Source organism: Protomyctophum parallelum (genome assembly GCF_964188405.1).
Source record: "Protomyctophum parallelum genome assembly, chromosome: 16".
Classification (NCBI taxonomy): domain Eukaryota; kingdom Metazoa; phylum Chordata; class Actinopteri; order Myctophiformes; family Myctophidae; genus Protomyctophum; species Protomyctophum parallelum.
The window spans coordinates 21,344,309-21,366,211 of record NC_139711.1 but is presented as its reverse complement, the minus strand read 5'-3'; the positions used below and the strand labels follow the sequence as shown (position 1 = coordinate 21,366,211).

The window sequence follows — 21,903 nt, the reverse complement described above, 5'->3', positions numbered from 1 at the left end:
TGTGTTATTTTAGTTTTTTTTATATAATTAAAAAAAAGATCACAGAAAAGCTACACAAGCATATGCTCAGGAAGTTCAAAATTGCATCATCTCTCTCCATCAATCTCCCCCCTGCCCTTTTCTACATACAGTATGTGTATACACACACAAATGCAAGAAAAGAAAAAGGGAAGGGGGGGGGGGGGGTATTTCTTCGTGAAGTGAGTCTGCCAGCTTGTGTGGACTGGCAGGTGTTTTTCATCCATTAGATAAACCCACCGTTTCCAATAAAAGTGACAGGAGAGAAAAGACAGTCCAGGAGGAGAATAGAAGGGGATCCTTTGTCCCATGATCATGACTTGAAGTAATGACAACCAATGAAATGCTTGGATCCTTCTTCTTGATCCTCTCTCTCCCTCTCCTTTCTCACCGCGCCTCTCTCTCTCTCTCTATATATATATATTGTGATCCTCCTCATGTGCCTCTAGACCCTCAGGATATTTGGATATCGCACAGAGTCAAAGCCCCGTCAATCAGATAAGCAGTGACCTCGCAGACCCCGCAGATAAGACGACGTTACACGGCAAGAGGAAATGGCAGACAGCGCGTGTGTGTGTTTGACTGTTTGTGCGCGCGCGTGTGTGTGTGTGTGTGTGTGTGTGTGTGTGTGTGGGGGGGGGGGGGGGGGGGGGGGGAAACACAAGGCCCCGACTATGATGGCTCAGTGAAGCAAGGCTGATCACAACGGCTGCAAGGCTGCCAAGAATTAAGAACATTGCTGCTCACACCCACCACTGCCGTCGCCATTTATGGAGCAGTTTTTCATGTCAAGGAGGACACCGGAATTCAGCTTTGTAGATCTGCTGTTTTTGAATAGCCCAACATGTGAATTGATTAAGTGGTTTAAATTATTGTGACGCTACAGTACAACTACCCCCCCCCCCCCCCCCCCCCCCCTTGGCGCGGACCTCACTTTGAGAACCAATGCCATCTATAGACAACAATGGAAATGAACAGAATGTAGGATATAAGAATGCAATACGTGTAAAAAGCTCACCTTCACGTCAATGGCACGGCAGCATCACGGATGCCATTTCAGCCAAAAGGTCACCTCCAACATAATGGATCCATGGATGAGCTGGATGTGGAAACATTTTCAGGAAAGGGGAAAGTCACATTTGGGTTCATTTGTTGTGTGAACATGTGTCACCGACTAGGCACAGTATAATAACAAAGGCTATTTAGAGTACAGTCCATATAAATTCAAATGAAGCACTATTAGGCCTGATGTTTTTTGGCCTCACTGTACGCCTTTTGTTTTATCACATCATTCAAAACAACATAACATGATTGCTTTCATGGATCAGTCATCTTAATTGTCATAGACAGACACAAAACAACAGATCCATGCCCTGCATGTATTAATTTAGGCTGGTTAATTTGCGTGACGTAAAAAACTGTCCGATCGACAAGCTCACAATGCATTTTGTGTGAGCTTGCAGATCTGCCATTTTATGCGTGCGGCACACTGCCATAATGGCAAAACATAAATCAGGCCATTGCATTCCATTACACTGGCACATGACAAAGGGAAGAATCAAGCCCAAGCCTTTGTTTGGGACAGCAGTTTTTGGGTGGTCTGCAGGTTTGGAAGCCCTCTGGGCAGGATCAAGGTGATCTCCATTTGGAACACCAATAGGCCAACTTGTTGAAACAGATAGAGCCTTATTCACTCATAGTTCACACCGTCAATTCACCCATTTAGGCCTGACATTGACATTTAAAAAACGTCTTCTAAATGCTGACAGTTTCCTGAAATACCTGTTTCTTTATCAGTGGTGCTCAATATTTCATGTTATGGACCCCAAAAATATATGTAATTGGCCACCGACACCCATCTGAAAATATGTTGTTCCAGGGACCCTCACAGAAGCAAAGATTTGAGTTAAAAATGTTTGCTCTGAAAGAATATATATTTCGAACTTCGAAGTCATTTTCACGTTTTTCAAAAATAGCAGAAGTTCATAGCGCGGTACTCTGTGCCGCGCTATGAGCTTGTAGATCTGCTATCTTTCAATGGCTAAAGCATAACATAATGCTTAAAACACCAAAAGGGGTTCGCGCCCCAAAATGGGTTAAACACAAGAAGCAGGATTTTCCACATTATACTTATTTTCTTTTTTTACAGAGACTTAGCTCTCGCCCCAATTGAATAACGCATAGAATAATTCACTGGAGTAGAACTTTTCTCAGGCCCTGCATTTGAAGAGGACAAGTCAAAATGTGTTCATACTATAGGCTACTGCTCATACAAAAACGGCACTTCCATAATGAAGCCTTTTATAAACACTGCACAGTTGGTTATGGCTGAGCCTGTGAGTTATTTTACAGCAACACATTGGCAACAATGTAACGTACCTTTTTAACAGTGTTACACTAATACACTTACAATGCTGAGGCTTCCATGAAACCAAACATTTTGTTTGTTGAGCAAAAGAAGAGTGTTCCTCATCCCCCTCCGGTGAAGACCCCCAAATTAAGATGCATTTGGCCGTGGAGCCCCATCTGTAAATACTTTCTCCAGGGACCCCCATACAAGATTTGTGTTGTTAAAACGTTTCAACAATATAAGAAATGCAGATGTTTTGAAAATGGCAGATCTACAAGCTCATGACACATTACATCATTACATGCAATGAGCTTGTAGATCGGATATTGTCAAATAGCTGATGTAAACAGACTTAAAGTAGTTAAACTGATTGTGATGCTATATTAACTAATTTTGCTGGGGACCCCTAGAAGTCCCCGGACCCCACTGATCTATTAGGGTTTGGATCAGTGACATTCTGGTCTTTTCAGCTCACCTCAGTGGACAGATATTGACTAGTGACTACACAGAAAAGGGAGCCTTTTTGTACGTTTTATTTTATTTTACTAAGCCTTCTAGTACCCTATACATCAACCTTAGCGTAAACTAACAAACCCAGTGACGGCCAATCATTTTGCTAACCGACAATAAAGAATAAAAAATGTTAAAGACATATCTAGGCCAGCTACCAAAGGTTACAGCACTGGAGCGAAGTGAAATGAATGCTTGCACTGCCCTCTATCGCCCAAACACTAGTATAACAAGTGCAGTGGTGTTAAATAAACCATAAACCCAACCTCATTGACCATATGCAGACCACATCCATCTTGCCAGCAAGGTGCTAACTAGGTGCAACTTCCCATTGACAGTCCATTCAACCAAACAGAGAAGTCCTATCGAATTGTATTAAACAACGCCAAACTCACCAACATTGCAGCTGTAAGAAAAGCTTGAATAATCCTCTGCAGTGTTTGCTTCATAAAGAATCACTCTAGACATGTTATGAGTTACTTCCTGTCAAAGAATTCCTTGCAGGTGATTTTTTGGTGCAACCACTCCCTTACGGCTGCCTGCCTGCCTGCCTGCCTGGGTATGAGCACAAAAATAGCACCACCTGTGCGCAACCTAACACACACACACACATATTAACTGTATATATGATCATTTTGGGTGTGCCACTAGTACAGTACAGTGACAGTACAGTACAGTACAGTACAGTACAGTACAGTACAGGGACCCCCACACGGTAACTCTGTCATTTCTCAACCGTTTCGGATGTGGGGCGGCTCGCCGGAATCGGGCCGGCACCCTGGCCGTGGTCCTGACTCCTGTGGGCCTGGAACTTCCAGGGAACCCCTGGGGACCCGCAAACAGGGTTGCACCACTCACTTCACACGGGTGTGATTTTTCCTAAGTGTTGGAGTTTGGAATTGCTCGTTGAAGATCTCTGAACGGTCCTGTTTTGAATTTGCACATAATGCCGAGGCAGCAGGAGGTTGCTTTACTCAAGGAGCGCTTCCAAACTCGGACACTTAGGGGAAAGAAATAACCTGTACGAAATTTCTTGACAGGAAGTAGCTCATAACATGTCTACGGTGGATTTTTATTAAACAAAAACTGTACAGTTTGAAAGAGGATAATTCAAGCATTCCATACAGCTGCAATGTTGGTGAGTCGTTTTGTAAATGTCGGTCACTTGGTTCCTTTAACTTTAAAACCCATTTTGGACGGGAACCCCTTTTGGTGTTTCAAGCATTCTGTTATACTTTAGCTATTGGAAAATAGCAGATCTACAAGCTCATAGCGCGCCACCGAGTGGCGTGCTATGAACTTGTAGGTCTGCTATTTTTGAAAAATCGTAAAACTGCGGCACAAATCTTTGAATAGGTATATATTCTTTTTTTATTTTGACGTCAGGCCTAAATGGGTTAACTATCATACCCGGTCAACTATCATTTCTCTAGTTTGAAGTTTGTTATGTTCTTTGATTATTTTGAGTGCCTGCTTGCTGTGACTTTGTATGAAGTGGTATGAAGCTCAAGGTGGCATTTTCACTGCTGAGCCCGTAGCACCCTCGATAAGCGGAGCGAGGTACAGGAGTGTTGTTTTGTTTTTCGTTTGAGTTTTCTTTGATTTGATCTGGGGCTTAATTATTGTATTTTGTTTGAGCTTCGTTTTGGTTTCTGGCAAATTTAGCTATTGTGCATTTTGCTTTGGTATTAGTTTTACATTTAAATTAATTTAGTTATTGTATCACTGCATTAATTATAATTGAGAATTTTATTCTTTGTACTGCTGAAGTGATGCATTTAATCAGATGCTATATTAAGTTGAGATACTCAATTAGAATTTAGCACAAACAATAGATATAAATGTAGGTATGTGCCAAATGTGGCACAGTAGGCTATTAGGGTTATTACACTGTTATACTAATTACACTATTACACTTGATACACGTACACAATTGAAAAAACTAATTTAGGCCATTAAAGCTGGGGAGCCACTGCAGGCCCAAAATTGGACAGGACCTGCCATACTTTTTATTTGTGTTTTTTTCTTTTTTGTCATTAAGGTCCACAGAATGAGAGGCCTGCTCTGCTGGAAACATCGCAGGGAAAACAAAGATACTGTAGACAACCAATATAAGGCAACATTTCCCAAATTTCATCATGCTTTAAGTAGCATGTGACAATTGTGAGTTGTGACATGTCAAACTAGGGGGTTTTCATGATTCCCCTAGTTTGACATGTCAAAATTGTCACATGCTATTTAAAGCATGATGAAATTTGGGGAATTTTGCCTTATATTGCCCTATGGTATACAGAAATGGCCATAACTGTTTTTTAGCAATGTTTTCAGCAGAGCAGGCCTCTCATTCTCTGGACCTTAAAGACCAAGTGAATAGAGAAAACACAAATAAAAAGTATGGCATGACATCACAGGTTAATCCTTAACCGTTGAGCTTTTGGGCCTGTGGCTCCCCGGCTATTAGGCTACAAAACATACATTAACCACATAGACATAGCCTACATTTCAGCCATTTGAAAATAGCCGATCTATAAGCTCACAATGCATCGCGATACGACGCATTTGTGAGCTTGTAGATATGCTATTTTCAATTGTATACATTCGAAAACAACTTGAAATGGGACATTCTGCACAATGAGTATACTTGCTACTTTAAGTAGCCTATAGATGTTGATGCTGTTGCTTTTGTAAATTGTACTGTCTTTTGTTTTACACTCAAATCAATGTTGAATTCCAGTCTTTTATTTTAAACAGAGTATTGATACTTTTACTTGAGTAAAAACACACAAACAATCAAACATTCATTGGCCGCAAGCCCTGCTGTGTGAGTGAGTAAAACGAGCGACTCGAGCGCACCGCTGAGTTGAGAACGTGCTATTTCCGGACACCCGGAAGTAAGCAGAATTCCCAAAGAAAGATGGCGGAACAAGGTCCAATGGCCATAGCGATGCGGCTACGAAACCAGCTGCAGTCCGTCTACAAGCTGGACCCGCTGAGGAACGAGGTGGGTGTCGATCCCCCGGGTCGTTTTATTTTTGCCTTGTATGACCGGTCGGGGGAGGTCGATGTGACGCCGCGGAGGTCGTTTAAAAAAAGCCAAAAGAAGCGAACGAACGGCACATGGTGCGTTCGTTGTGGATGTGAAGGAAGGCAGCGCGGAGCTCTCCTCTCCGCGGAGCCACTTCTCTCTCTCTCTCCGTGTCAGAAGAGTGAGAGAGAGACTGTTTCAGAGAGAAAATGTGTGTTTGAGACCGACTGCTTGTGTGAGTGAGAGCTCTCAGCTCAAGAGCAGTGCTGTGCAAAGTGAGCTGTACTGTGCATCATTCATGATGAAGAACGCAGGCAGTAGTTGTTCCACCCGCCGTGTTGTTGTTTTTCCTCCTCCTCAAGACTGTCTTGTCTTGTTTCCAGCCACCATTCATTCATAATAATAACCGCCGGTGGCGGCACAGACTGTTATAATGCTGTGTGCTGCTGGCCATTATACTTTCCCCCCATATAAGTAACACTACACGGTATACGGACGACGAAAAACCATCATAAAATAACCATGGCTGAAACCAAACGAGCTTAGAGAACTTGTACTGTAGTGGAAAAACCAACGCCGACCGTTCAGCACGCCACGCGTCCTCCTCCGAACTGAGGCACTGTTTGTTTCTCACGAGGACGTGTTTTATCTGCCGTGTGTGTTAAACTGTATCATGGTGGTGCGCAATACGAGCGTTTCAACTCAGTTTAAAATCAATGTCGACACACATTTCAGTCCATCTTTCAGCGCAGAAGAGCGAAGACTCCGGGTGTTTTTGTCCCGCCTCCCCCCTGAGTGTGTTATTACCGTATGTCACATCTCTTCTCCACAGCTCCATTCCTCCTCCATTCACTATCGTTTAATGGCTCGAAAACACCGACCACTTTTTTTTTTCCAGTAACGCATTCATCATTGAGAGAGAGAGAGAGAGAGAGAGAGCAAAAGGAGTGGGGGTGGAGAATCACTTACTTTACTCGCTGTGCATTTGGTTGCGATGTGTGGGTTTAAAAGCTGGCGTGTTTACGACGTATAGTTACTTTCGAGCCATGTTTTAGTTTTAGTACTAGTTTTTCCTTGTCAAACATTTGCCACTCATGCCAGCTGTCCTGTGCTCTTAGCAAGTAGCAACCTGTCGTCTCCTCCTCGGCTGACAGTTGTCTGTCAATCAGAGTGGGCGGGGTCTAGTTGTCAACTCCAGTCCACACACCTGGAGAACTCGCTAGACATAACAGAAATGTATCGCAAACAGCAGGCCGTGCAGTCTCTGAGTCTTAACTAAAAGGATAACGCGCACACACAAGTCCTGGGGACTTGTTTCCATTGTGGTCCTATGTATATTCCATTCACAAAATTAAATTACACCAATACACGAATATAAAACATGTCTGCTTATTATTATAAGCAACTTTGTGCTTGTTTTTTTAAGTCACTTTCAAATATTGGTAGTTTTGGAGCTTTATTCTAGTCTAGACTAGTTGCTAATTTGGGCATGCTTCCTAATGTTGTAAGCCAGTGGTTCTTAGAGTGTGTGTCTGTATGTCTTTAAATGTTTTGATGAATTGAACAATGTGGACCCTGTTGTAAACAAGTGTAATGCTTAATTGGGTCGTCCACTCACAGTTGACAGTCTTTGTATTGAGTTTGTGCTTAAAATGTACTGTAAATTCTACAAATTGTGTGTGAGAGATAGGTGAGTAGGTAGGTGTTTGTGCCCTCTCATCAGCTCAAAGTAACATTACACATAAAAGTATTGTTCCTCTCTCTCATACACGTGCACACTAGTGATGCCTCATACACGTGCACCGACACTAGTGATGCCTAGATCCGTTTTACATTTCTCAGTCCAATCCTTACAGTTGAGTGAGTAGTAACAAAAATGCTATTATAAATGCATGTCTATCGCAACAGATGTGTGTGTGAGAGACGAAATAAAAGCAAGAGTTTAGGACAACAACTGAGCGGATACAACTTTAGAATGCTCTTATTTGGAGAAACACTGCAGCCTCATTTATGTTGCTTGGTGAAGGAAAATGCTTAATTGCTGGAGCTTCTGTGACTATGGTCTGTTACAGACTATATAGTAAAGGTATGAAATGTTATGACAACAGCTCAGCATAACGGTACAGTAGTTGCTGACATGGTTGCGTAGGCCTGTGATTCTGCAACGTTGGCATGGTATTAAAAAAAAGCACACATGGAGGCTTTGTTTATTGTCTCCACCAGGCCGAAGGCATGTGGGGAGAGTATGTTTTGCACTCCGTCCGTCCGTGTGTCCGTCCGTGTGTCCGTGTGTCCGTGTGTCCGTGTGTCCGTGAACAGCTAATCTCGGCCACCGTTAACCCGGTCGATGCCATATTTTGCACACACACTCCCTGGATGCCAACCATGAACCTCTGCCCCAAACTTTCCAGAACGGCCTGTTATAGCGCCACCAGGAGGCCGCTTTGTGCAAAACAAGTTTTTCAATGCCATATTTTGCACACACACTCCCTGGATGCCAACCATGAACCTCTGCCCCAAACTTTCCAGAACGGCCTGTTATAGCGCCACCAGGAGGCCGCTTTGTGCAAAACAAGTTTTTGCACAGTACACCTACAGATTTTGTCCAAACATCACGCAAATTGGTACACAGTCTCTCTAGAGCCATTCAACGAAACGGGTCTTTCAGATTTATCAGACTCCATCCTGATTGGTTAAGATTGGCTTCCAAAGTTCACAGGAGTGCTCAGTTTCAAACAAAATGCTGCAAATCATGAACACATCGCGTGATTTCCGTGAAATTGTGCACCCACATTCCCACTAGGCCGAGGACGAAATGCCACATGAACAATTTCAACTCAGCCTCAAGGTGGCGCTATAACTGGCCGAAAAGTGTTTTTACCTCTAACTGCACGGATCTGTGGATAACCTGGTGGAGACCTGTGCCCGGAAGGGCACTTTTTCTAGTTTGGGTCTGTGTTAACCCAATAAGACCTGAAGCGGTGAGGCCGATTCTACAAATGCCTTCTAAAAACCTATGTTCCTATATCAGTGGTTCTCAAACCTTAACCCATTTAGACCTGAGATCAGATTCTAAAAATGTCTTCTAAATCCTGACAGTTTTCTTGAAAAACCCATGTTTCTATGTCAGTGGTGCGCCAACCTCTTATGGGCCTTGACGCTATTGACGTAATTAATCAAAAAATCCCTCATTACCCTTGACGTAAATGACGTAATTGTTTTATTCCCTATAATCGGGGGCTTAATGTATCAACCTTTGGCTAGTTTGGCTAACGGCCGATCGTGCCGATGTAATCTACCTAAAACCGAAATACTCGCATGCACACTCTCGCACGCAAGTGTGCGGTTTTTATGTGCATAGCTGCGCAATATGCGATATTTGGGGCTTGATTAGAGCTTAATTTGACTTGGATATTAAAATAAACGATCGCATAGCATCGGGGAGAGATTACTGTGTAACACAGTGCAGAAAGCTAGCCGATGTTGTGATCGGTTTAACCGGAAATGACATTGCCAGATTCGCTCGGCATAATGGTGAAGTTGCCACCACCATCAGGACTCTGTGTCTAATACTATAGTCTTGCCCCGTGAAATGAGATACATCACAGATTTTTTTTATTGGCATTAAAATTATGAATTAAAAATCTGAATAGTGCAGGTAGAAGCCACGGTTCAATAGGGTGGCCATAAGGGGGTTCATGTCCAGGACCTACAACATTTTATGTAGTATGCTGCCGACCCCCATCTCAAAATATTTAGTTCCAGGCAGGGACCCCTACAAGCAAAAATCTAAAATAGCAGATCTATACCGTGTACGTCATCAAATGTTCAGATCGTGAATTGAATATGAAGAACCCCAATGGAAACAAACAAGCCAGTGTGCATTCTTGGGTTATAAATCCTCTTGGCAGACCTTTTATTGAACTGTACTTTCCTCCTGTGCGTTTTTTAGTATTCAATCAAACAAACGGTAAAAGCCAACAAAAGTGTGTTTGTGTTTTGCAGGAGGAAGTGAAGTTGAAAATCAAGGACCTGAATGAGCACATTGTCTGCTACCTGTGTGCTGGCTACTTCATAGACGCAACAACCATTACAGAATGCTTGCACACATGTGAGTAACAAGAAGGGCCTTAGTGCTACATTATATTCTCACTGATTATTTGGTTTTGTCAGTCAAGGCTGTTCCGTATGCAGTTGACAAACAAGCACAACAAAACAACAATGGTGGGAAAAGTACTCACATTTCTTACTTTCACGTAAATGTGGCAATACTGCAATGTAGAAATAATCTGTTACAAGTAAAGGTCTGGAATTGAAAATGTACTTGAGCAAAAGTACAAAAGTATTGGTATCAAAATGTACTTAAAAGTGCCAAAAGTTGAAAGTACTCAAAAAGTTTTCAAATGTAGACCTAGAGTAAAAGTACAATATTTGAAGTAAAGTACAGCAAATTAGAAATACTGCACTCAAGTAAAAATACCTAAATTAGGCCCTCGCTAAACCCCACCCCAAAAGCTATTGTCCAAAGCCAATCCAAATAGTCTAGCAACCATTGCTAAGGATGGCAAGCTTTCTATGGCTGTCAGTGTTATTTTGCATGGCTGTCTTGTTGAATACATACACAGCTTAACGTCGGGAAAGTTACACGACTGAGCCGCAGTGATGGTGATGGTAATACTAATCACTGTATTCTTACCGTGCATTGTGCAAGTCAATAATAATATTGTCATGCACATTTGTCCAGTGCATAGACTACTGCAGGCTTGGTTGAATACATTTAGAAGATCTTGCTAATGAAATCAGGGACGTGCAGAGAGTGTTAGAGAGGCAGGGGCTGAAGTCCCCTAAGAGGGCACAAAAACAGCAGATCTACAAGTCACGACAGGTTGTGAACGCAAAATACTGTGTTCAAGTTCAGGAGACTTCGGAAAAAAAGCAATTTTCCTGAATGGTGCTTCCGGCATGGCATGGAAAGTATTTGCATTTCTTTCACCATAGTGCTGCATTCGTGGTCTGGAAAGGGCAGTTGTTTTACAGACGGGTAAAAGGGCAGGGGCCGAAGCCCCCTTTGATGTCTGTGTGCACGTCCCTGACTGAAATGATTGATTTATATATATGGAGTAATCCCGTCATTTAACATCCTTCTCAATGGGTGAGAAGGAAAGTTTGCCATCTCTCCTCTCTTATCGTTGCTAACGTGCCTATTGGACAAGGACGGGTTAGGGAGAGACTTAGCGAAGGGCTAATTGTAATTGTACTTACCGGTAGTTACTTTACACCACTGCAAAACAACATTCTGGTGATTAGCTATTGTTTTTAATTTTACATCTGGGCCTTTGGTTGATCTGAATACTGTAAGACTTTTTTTTTCTCTCTCTGCTTCTCTCATAGTTTGCAAAAGCTGTATTGTAAAATACCTGCAAACAAGCAAGTATTGTCCAATGTGTAACATCAAAATCCACGAAACGCAGCCTTTACTCAACCTGAAATTGGATCGAGTGATGCAAGACATCGTCTACAAACTGGTGCCTGGATTACAAGAAAGTAAGTCATGCCATTTTATTTTTCTTTATATAACCAGTAAAAACACATTGAGACGGTCTCTTTTACATTATTATTATTAGTAATAGGATCCTGGACATGGTTGGAATAACCAAAACAAATGACATCGTCTCTGCAAGCATGTCCGGCAATGACAGGCTGCCGTGATTGGCCAGTTTTTACTTTGACTGGCAGTTCTGCCTTGGTGCATTCATTGGTTCAGTTCTGCCTTGGTGCATTCATTGGTTCAGTTCTGCCTTGGTGCATTCATTGGTTCAGTTCTGCCTTGGTGCATTCATTGGTTCAGTTCTGCCTTGGTGCATTCATTGGTTCAGTTCTGCCTTGGTGCATTCATTCAGTTCTGCCTTGGTGCATTCATTGGTTCAGTTCCGCCTTGGTGCATTCATTCAGTTCTGCCTTGGTGCATTCATTGGTTCAGTTCTGCCTTGGTGCATTCATTGGTTCAGTTCTGCCTTGGTGCATTCATTGGCAAATGCCAGGATGAAACTCAATGTCTCCCCATACATACTAATGAAGTCAAGCTATAATAATAATAATAATAGTATCTGTGTCAATATTTAACAATATGGTGATGGTTTCAGTTGACTCAAACGTCAATTAACTGACCGGATCCGACGAGATGATTCCTGCAGTTGGCTTCTATGTAACATTGATAATTGATGGCCAATAACGTTTTATATTATCTGATTTCTATCTGTTGAATAGGTGAAGATAAAAGAATAAAAGAATTCTATCAGTCCAGAGGGCTGGAGCGAGTCATCCAACCCACTGGGGATGGTAAGACTGTCATCTACCAGTTTCACTACTTCACAAAAGATCTTTTTTTAGATGTGAGTGAGACCCCATGAGCAATGACATTCCTGCAAAGTAGTTGGAGTATACTATATACAATACTGTACATCACTGTTGGGTCACGACACATTTTTATGGTCACGAGTAAATGTCAAAACATGACATAATAATCTTAAAATAAATGCAATATTTTTCACAAATAAAATAAAAAAATATGTTTTTTCAAAAGAAGAATTAATAAATAAATACAATATCAAATAAATTCTATAAGAACTGTTTAAGAAGTAGTGAAATTAGCCGATCTACAAGCTCACAACATGGCATGAGCTTGTACATCTGCTATTTTCATTAGTCTGGGTCCCGGGCAAACATGTAGCCTAATCCAGTGGGGTCCGGGGACCCCTAGGGGTACCTGAGGGAGTTCCAGGGGGTCCCCAGCTAAATGATAGTTTGGAACCAAATGGACCCATATGGGTCTGTAACTCAGAGTGTACAAATGGAACCAAATCGGTTCACACTCAGTGTACAAATGGACCCTAACGGATCCATTTGGTTCCATTTGTACACTCTCAGTTAAAATAACATTGATTTTAAAAAATGAATTGGGGGTCCCAGAGATAGAAATAGAGCCGTACAAATCTTCTCTTATGGGGGATCCCTGGCATATCTTTTCAAATAGGGGTCCGCGGGGATAATTAGTGTCTATTTGGGGGTCCTTGATGTGAAAAAGTTTGGGAACCACTGCAGTATACGACGTCAACCTGTCCGGATCAATGTTTCCAGCATCCACATGTTGAATGTCACTAATAAGATGTCTATTTAAATCCCATTCATTGTTTTTTAAATGTCTGTTTTCCTTGCCTAATCAGGGATGATGTGCTGAATTTGCGTTTGCACTTTGAAATTGTCTTCCTTTATATTTGTCTTTGTCATTTTCCTAGATGCCATGCCTGATGCCACAGGTTTACCATACACTAGCTTTGACCATTCAAAAGCCCACTTCTACAGATACGATGAGCAGGTGTCACTTTGTCTGGAAAGACAAAGGTAAGCTTTGATCTTCTCAGGAAGTATTTTATACACACACACGCACGCACGCATGCATGCACACACACAGAGCCACATGGACCCTAGTGTCCCTATTCTGGCCATTATCATAATTCCGAAATATTCTGTGAAAATAGCTGATCTGCTAGCATGGCAGACAACAAGGTATACACAGGGTTCAAGTGGTTAAAGTTATTAAGTTATTGAAGTGGATATTTTTCTAGAAATAAATTACCCGTTTTAATATATGAACACAAGTATGCACAGGGATGGGCACACAATTAATGTTGTTATTAGGCAGGTGGTCAGTGGACCCCCAAGTGGTCAGAAGCATGCCGTCGGACTCGGAGGTGTCTTTCTTACTCTCACACTCACACACACACACACCGTGTCCTGCCCAAACACTAATATACATACTTTCTTTTTGTGTAGTTCGTCACATTCTGGAAAAGACAAGACAAAGCTTACTCTTCAGGTAAGGCTATACAACTTGATGGATTTAGTTGTAATACTGTATATTCTGTAATGAAAGCTACATTTCAAAATCGCTGTACTGCACAAACATGCAATCATATTCCAGAACAAGTTGTGTCACAGTGTCAGAGCAACTGGGCTCACACAGGGTTGTGTTGGCAAGTAATAGTTTGCTCAGACTTTAACACGTTAAAACCAGGAAAGCATCCGTCATTTTAGATTTGTGTGTGGAGATCTCACAGGCATATGCATACTAGGCTCATCTTATGTAACTTAGATAGCATTTTATGTAAACATAGCACTCTATAGTGTATACGCATATAGTTTCATTGTATAGATATTCCACTGTTAGTGAGGTTCTTAGCTTACATAGGATTCATGGTGAATCAAAATCTTGAATGTGGCGCAAATGTTTGTGTGTGTGTGTGTGTATATATATATATATATATGTGTGTGTGTGTGTGTGTGTGTGTGTGTGTGTACCGGTGTATATATTATTTCAGAGCGAATGTTTTTCATTCTAATCTTTGCTTCTGAGGGGTTCCTGGAACAACATATTTTCAGATGGGGGGTCGGTGGACAATTTCATATAATTTGTGGGGTCCATGACATGAAATACTGAGCACCACTGATAAAGAAACATAGGTATTTCAGAAAACTATCAGGATTTAGGAGACATTTTTAAAATGTCGACGTCTGGCCTAAATGGCAAGTCTCAATAACTTCAATAATATAAGTGTCAATAACTCAAATAGGAATGTTTCTAAAATGCTTACTTGCTTGGGGGGAAATGTTCATACTCTGCTGTAATGACCTATCTCAACCAGCAGAGGTCACTCTTCTGCTGTATTTGTCAAGAGAGGCCTTGGTGTTTGTGCACATTGTTACAGATTTAATTTTATATGAATTAACTTTAAAGAGAACGCGGAGACCTTGCTTTTGTTTGTTTGCTTTTAAAACGGGGCTATTAACTTACAGGGTTTGTGTCAATCATTCACACATTCCTAGGGAAGCCATACATAACCTTGTACGAATGCAGGGGAGGGAATATAGCCTGCTTGTATATCAGGTCTTTAAACCCCAGAGAATGACTTAAGCCAAGGCCTTTTGACCACAGCAAAACATGTATTTATAGCTACATTCATGAGGCGGGGAGGTGTCTTGTTGAAGTCTGGTCAAATAAATATCACATATTTTGAATTGCATGGGTGCGAGCACAGCCTCTGGTTATCTTGCATATTGATATTGCGTGATAAGCAGATGCATGTGTGTGTCTGGAACCACATGTATCCCTTTCGTTTTTGGTCTCCCCCTCATAACAAAATAGCACGTGGTGGAGGACTGCTTTTTCTTCAAAGAAATTGAAGATGTACAAGCTTTTATTAACCCTGTTTTAACCCCCCCCCCCCCCATCTGAAAATATGTTGTTCCAGGGACCTCCCAGAAGCAAAGATTTGAGTTAAAATGTAATAATATATATTCAAAGATTTGAGGCACATTTTCACGATTTTTCTGCTATGAGCTTGTAGATCTGCTATTTTAATAGCTTTTTTTCAGCTTTTTATAATAGCTGAAGTATAACGTAATGCTTTAAAACACCAAAAGGTATAAATGTATAAATACAGTATAAATGCACCACGTCTCGTACGTCTGTCTGTGTACGTCTGTAATGTAATGCACGTAACTCGAGAACCATATGACGGTCACTCCCCCAGCTATTCTTTTCTTTTTTGACCGAGCCTGGAAAGTGGAACCGACATAATTTCAGCAATATTTGCAAAGATACAAATATCATCGGTGCCCAGGCAAGTGAAAGACACAAGCCAACATTCAGAACATTGATCATTTGAGTGTTGTTTTCTTTTTACCTCTCTGCAGCAGAAGTTTGTTCGCTGTTCTGTCCGCGCTGAGGTGAGGCACCTGAGGAAAGTCCTGTGTCATCGACTAAACGTGGAGAAGCACCAGGTCGGTTTCATTGCAAGGTGCAAAATGTTTTGCTGTGCTATGCTAGTGTGTGGAGACTATAGCCACGTGCGTGCATGTGTGTCGGCCATGTTTCAACCTTACAGATCTGCTACTTTGGTTAATTTTGTGTGACTAGTATGATCACCTTTGGGCATTAATTTACGAAAAACACAAGTTATATAGCAACAACAAAAATGAGACGGAGGTGTTCCCAGCAGGTAGAACAACTTATGCTGTAGGTGTAACGCAGGGCTGCCCTAAAGGTAGATTGTGATCTACCAGTAGTTCACAAAGGCTGTGCAGGTAGATCACGTGACATGCCCCTTAAAGGGATAGTTCAGATTTTTTGAACTTAAGTTGTATGAAATACTTACCATTAATATAGTGGTTGCAACTGTATTAATTGATTGCCAGAGTCCCGTGGTGGGAGTTCTGCTCTGGTTTTGGTGAAATATCAAGTAGTTCCGGTCATTTTGTGGGGGGCACTGGGGGGGCCACGCAGTAAAGGTAAATTAATCCACAAAACTAACATAATTTGTATTGTTGACCTATTTCTAAAATATTAGTGCAACTTTCGTTCTTTTTTTACCCCTCTATCACACAGAACCATGTTTTGTGTCCATATCACTACGCCCAAAAAATAGTTCCATGTGGAGGGGTCAAAGTTGAACGAAAGTTGCGCTAATATTTTAGAAATATGCCAACAATAAAAAATTACGTTCGTTTTGTGGATAAATTTACTTTTACTCTGTGGCCCCAGTGCCCCCCACAAAATTACCAGAACTACTTAATATTCACTAAAACCAGAGCAGAACTCCCACCACGGGACTCGGGCAATCAATTAATACAGTTGCAACCACTATATTAATGGCAAGTATTTCATACAACTATCCCTTTAAGAATATTTAATTTAAATATATAAAAAACTATTTTTGGCATCTGCCACTTGAATTCAAGGTGACTTGATTGATTGATTGACATCAAAAAGTGCCTGTCAGCTCAAATCCACAATGCTCTATTTGGTTTTCAAGAGTGTTGCTGTGCACAAACATCGGTAGCATTATGAAATAAAAAAAACCTACATATTCCATTTCTCCCCCTCTTATTTCATTCCAAGTGCATTTGTTTTATATGTTATGTCAGCACCACTATTCTAAATGGTGGGTAGATCTTGTTGAGCTGGTCATTTTGAAAGTAGCTCTCAAGTCCAAAAAGAAGTGTGGCCACCCCTGGTCTAACGGGTCTGAATGGGTTAAGATCCATTGTTTCTTTGGTGTATGTAAGCCCTGCTGCCTGTCTGTGTGTTAACCAAACTCCAAGACGGCCTCTTGTAAAAACCAATATGGTAAGAAGTCATTTTCGGCTTGGTTGTTTGGCAGAATGTCTCTCTACGTCGTGGGTTGTTGGAGCACATGACCAACACTGTCTGGGTTGAGCCTACTTTTTACTCAGTGTTGCTCACCGAAAATAACAGACTTTTGGTGCGAGTATAAATGAGGCTTTAGGGTTTTTGATTCCCTTTGTAGCTCAGTGGTTCACTGACAGGTTTTTGGACGCTGTAGCCACCTGGGGCTTAATGTGTATGCCACACGATGAATAGTAGTGCAATCTAGAGGTATCCACCGTACACAATGATATATTAACCCATTTAGCACATTCTGGACGGGAACCCCTGTTGGTGTTTTAAGGATTATGTTATGCTTTATCTATTGGAAAAATAGCAGATCTACAAGCTCATGGCTACGAGCTTGTAGATCTGCTTTTTTTATCGTGAAAATGTGGCGCAAATCTTTGAATATATATATATTCTTTCGGAGCGAACATTTTTAACTCAAATCTTTGCTTCTGGGGGGTCCCTGGAGCAACATCTTCAGATGGGGATCGGCGGCCAATTACATATATTTTTTGGGGTCCTTGACATGAAAATGTTGGAGAACCACTGACATAGAAACATAGGTTTTTCAGGAAACTGTCCTCGGGTCTAAATGGGTTAAGACCTAATGCCGATTCTACAAATGCCTTCTTAAATCGGTAAGTTTTCTCAAAGTGGCTTTGTGTCAGTATCGGCTGATAACGCCAGAGTCTGTCCCTGTAACAATGCACTACTAGACCCCCGGAGTCTGTCCCTGTAACAATGCACTACTAGACCCCCGGGAGATAGATTGTCGCAACCAAGCCATGCTAGTACTCGCGCTGAGTTGGCGATGCCCGGGAATCAAACCCATGAACTTCTGGTCCAAAGACGAGAGCTCTACCGACTGAGCTACCGAGGACCCCCGAAATCATTATGTATTTGGCCACGAACACCCCGTCTGAAAATGTTTTGTGCCAGGGATCCACAGAAGAAATCAAAATCCCCCCCCCCCCCCAACAATTGTGCTTCATAATTCATATGCTATTTTTGAGAACCACTTTCCCAGGTTTTAATTCTGTTAACGGGTTAATCATAATGCTTGGGTTCTGCATGCTTTATTGGTAACAAATCAAGCGATAATGAAAAGCGCTTCTCTGAGAGAAATCCTGCTCCTGTCCTGTAAAGAGAGTACAAGCAGAAATGGTATGTTCTGTCGTGACTGTTCAGTTGCAGGGAAGCTTTAATATTCTTCACCCTATGAAATAGTTTTCATCTTCACATTAAAATGTTTTTTTTTTATATTGAACGCTTCTTTGGTACTACATGAAAAAATATTTTATACCAAATTCAAAGGTCTGTGTGTCGTTCACTGCTGATTGATTGATGTGATAAATGTTTCCGCGATTGCCAACAGGCTACAGTAGAAGAGAACTAAATGTGGGGGGGGGGGGGGGGGAGAAACCCATGGTGGATTAAAACTAAGAATGAATATCTTGACAATTCCGTCAACAAATAGTCTAAAATGTTAGGGAGGGACTAGATCAAGTAGAACTAAAGGACAAGTAAATGTTATGTTTGGTTGCGATCAGGTGGCTTCAAAATAGCATATCCACAAGCTCACAAGTGTAAAATCATGCCATAACGACGCCATCAAGGCCCGCCAAAACTACATTTTAGTAGCCTACTAAATCAACTGTTTTTTTTTGTCTAAAACTTAGACCAAAGCTACAACATTTCAGGTGACTTAAAACTAAATGGAATTTTATTCAAAAGACGTGACTAAAACTAAATCAAAATGTGCTGTCATAATTAACACTGCATGAGACAAAGAGCGGTAGCTGTGGTGTTGTCCCTTCAGGTTGCCTATATGCGTTTTCATCTGTCCATGTGGTCGGTCTCTCTCTCTCTCTCTCTCTCTCTCTGCAGGTCCAGATGTTCTTCAATAACGAGTCCCTCCCCGATCACATGACCATGAAGCGGCTGTGGCTTTCTCACTGGTTTGGCAAGGTACTCTACGACACACACAGCCACTCTCAACTGGCGCCAGCGAATTTCATACATTCCTTTACACTTGAACGCCCCCCCTCCTCCTTTCTTCTTTCCCTTTGTCTATGGTGCTTTCTTTTTGTACTGCCGTGCCGTTAGGAAAATCTTTTTTGTTTTTTATTTGTTTAATGTTGGAAGTGTTAAAAAAAAAGCTCCACAGTGGCTCTAAGCTCACTATGACCTGAGGCCGATTCTTACAAATGTCTTCTGAAAAGATTTATGTTGTCTGTAGTGCTCAAACTTTTTTATGTCATCATGTATTTGGCTGCTGACCCCATGTCAAAATATTATGTTCCTGGGACCCAGAAGCAAAGATTTGACTTAAAAAAAATTGCTTTAAAATATATATCTATTTTCACAAAGATTTTCAAAAATGGCAGATCGACGAGCTTGTATATCTGCTATTTTTGCATTGCCAAAGTTTACAATAATGCCTTTTCAGCTCAAATCTAAAATGACAGATGCTTTCCCGGTCTTAATGGGTTAAAGGCAGATCCATTGTTCTCGGATGTTGTTCTCACAAGTTATTTGAAGATTAGAGCATCCGCTATGGCTATGTGACACAAATGTAGACACTAAATGGGATTTTAGAATAACTTCATTCTAACCCAATATAACATGTATGCATAACATCATTAGAAGATGCTGTATATTAATTATTTCACTGAAGACCATCATTGACATGCAAGGCAATTTAGTAATACAGTAATCAAAGCTAAAAGTATTAAAATGACCAGTATAGTTTTCTTTGCTCAAACATTGAGTTGTCTTATTCCTCTCTCCGTGCAGGCTCAACCTTTGGTCCTTCACTATACCATCAAGGACAAGAGGAGCAGATAGGACACTATACCATCAAGGACAAGAGGAGCAGATAGGACACTATACCATCAAGGACAAGAGGAGCAGATAGGACACGGCCTCAGTTGGCTGGCAGCTGTTGTACATATTTTGTATAATATACATTCTATTTTAATAAGTGTTTTGTGTACATATACTTATTTTCCTTGTTTCTTTTGTATTTTTTGAGAATAAATTTGATTGGCAAAAATGAACTGTGCAATGTGGTTTCTTCAACAACATACCAGAGATAGATTCAGCAACAACAACAAGAAATGAGTAGGTTCGGTTGAAGAATGAATATAAAGCAAATTTGAAATGTAATGAGGAAAATTAAATGAAAGATGACAAATAATTGTGCACATTATCCTGTTGATTTGAATGAGCAATTAACGGCACCACACCATGAAAGATAAGTAGTGTTAAGTCATTTAAATAAGACAACCTTGCTTATGCTCAGCACGTCTGTCAAACAAGAACTTGTGATTACAAATTCACACCGCGAACATGAAACGAGCCAAATTAGTATAAAATATTGCATTCATCCATACAACGTGAAGCAGTTTTATCACGACTGTGCATGTTTGCTGCGGAATCCATTTAATGGAAGTTTTCAATTAAAGTTTACAAGTACTTGGCTTGGTGGCCCGCGCTGCTAATTAGTGTGCTGAGCAAGCAGGCGCAGACCTAGTTCTGACAGCATGTGGGTTCAAGTTTGGCTCTTGACCTGTCAACATTGCAACCTCTTTCCTAACGGTATACTGCCCCCGCTGCACTGTTCAGTCAACCTGCAATGCTGTCAAATGATTGTTTTCATAAGAATAAAACATTTAGGACCTGCTTCCAGGGGTACACGTATATCATTTTGTGTTGACGTTAGCCGAGGACTTGATGAATATCCAGATAACTAGACTAAGACACATGCTTAAGGTGTGCCAATAACTTCAGTTCATGAATGTCTAAAGCAAAAAAGGACTTTAGTTTTTTTAAACAAAGGACAAACCCAACAATGTCTTGCACTGAAATAATGCTATGAAGTTTAATTTGATATATATTTTCATGATAGTTTTTTTTTCAACTCAAAAGAATAAGGTTTATTTCTCAAATTGATCTTAATCGTTGGAAATGATTTCAATTTTCATAGCTATGATCTACACTGAGACTTAACAATGTCAAGTCTAATGTGTTGCCTAACCTTTATATTATGTGTATAATCCTGATGATTAATTTAAAATAAACTAGATTCTATACTAATATTTTTAAAGGCTCACTAAAACAGGTTCCAAATAGAAATTGATAAGGTTGACTTTTTGACAATGGAGAAACAATGTAGCAGTTCAGTATAGGCGGAAACAGGCCTTAATATTTTAAATGTCACAGACAGACTGTGGTAATAGTATTTTAAAGTCCTGTCACTGACTTTCTACTGTTGGTGAATTCAATTTGTGAAACCAGCAACTGCCTAAATAATGTTTAAGTGTCTATTGTGTGTCTTAGTTAAAATAAACAATTAAGTCTGTGTCTTTGGCATAATATCAAGCAAGACACATACCCAACCCATGTCCATACAAAGTCAAATTCAACGGGTTTCATATGCAATTAGTGTAAATGTAAACCATTTTTACCCAAAATGGTTTTCTATATCAGTGGTTCTCAAACGTTTTCATGTTAAGGACCCCCCAAAATGATATAATGTTTATACGATTTAAAAAAATAAAGCAGATCTACAACCTCATATTGCGGTACGAAGTGACACACTATGAGCTTGTATATATGCTATTTTATTTAATGGCCAACACATGTGCTATACTAGTTTTTAATTAACAGAGGATGTTATCGTGTATCAGCACTAGGTGGCAGTCTGCGCTTTTCATACATGCCATTGATGCTGTTGGACGTAAATAAAATCTATATATACTGTCC

The 21,903-nt window shown here is 40.8% G+C and overlaps 2 protein-coding genes across 2 annotated transcripts in view; both read left to right on the top strand.

Moving 5' to 3' along the window:
- Positions 1-21,903, top strand: part of npm1b (nucleophosmin 1b) — a 320,891-nt gene that overhangs the window by 191,009 nt on the left and 107,979 nt on the right. The gene's annotated exons all lie outside the window — the stretch shown is intronic.
- Positions 5,783-20,070, top strand: pcgf1 (polycomb group ring finger 1). Its single transcript, XM_083786569.1, is given in 10 exon segments — positions 5,783-5,879; positions 9,909-10,014; positions 11,295-11,447; positions 12,171-12,242; positions 13,199-13,304; positions 13,737-13,779; positions 15,657-15,752; positions 15,755-15,760; positions 19,024-19,104; positions 19,933-20,070. Coding segments are annotated over 10 exon segments (801 nt in total). The 5' UTR covers positions 5,783-5,792; the 3' UTR covers positions 19,984-20,070.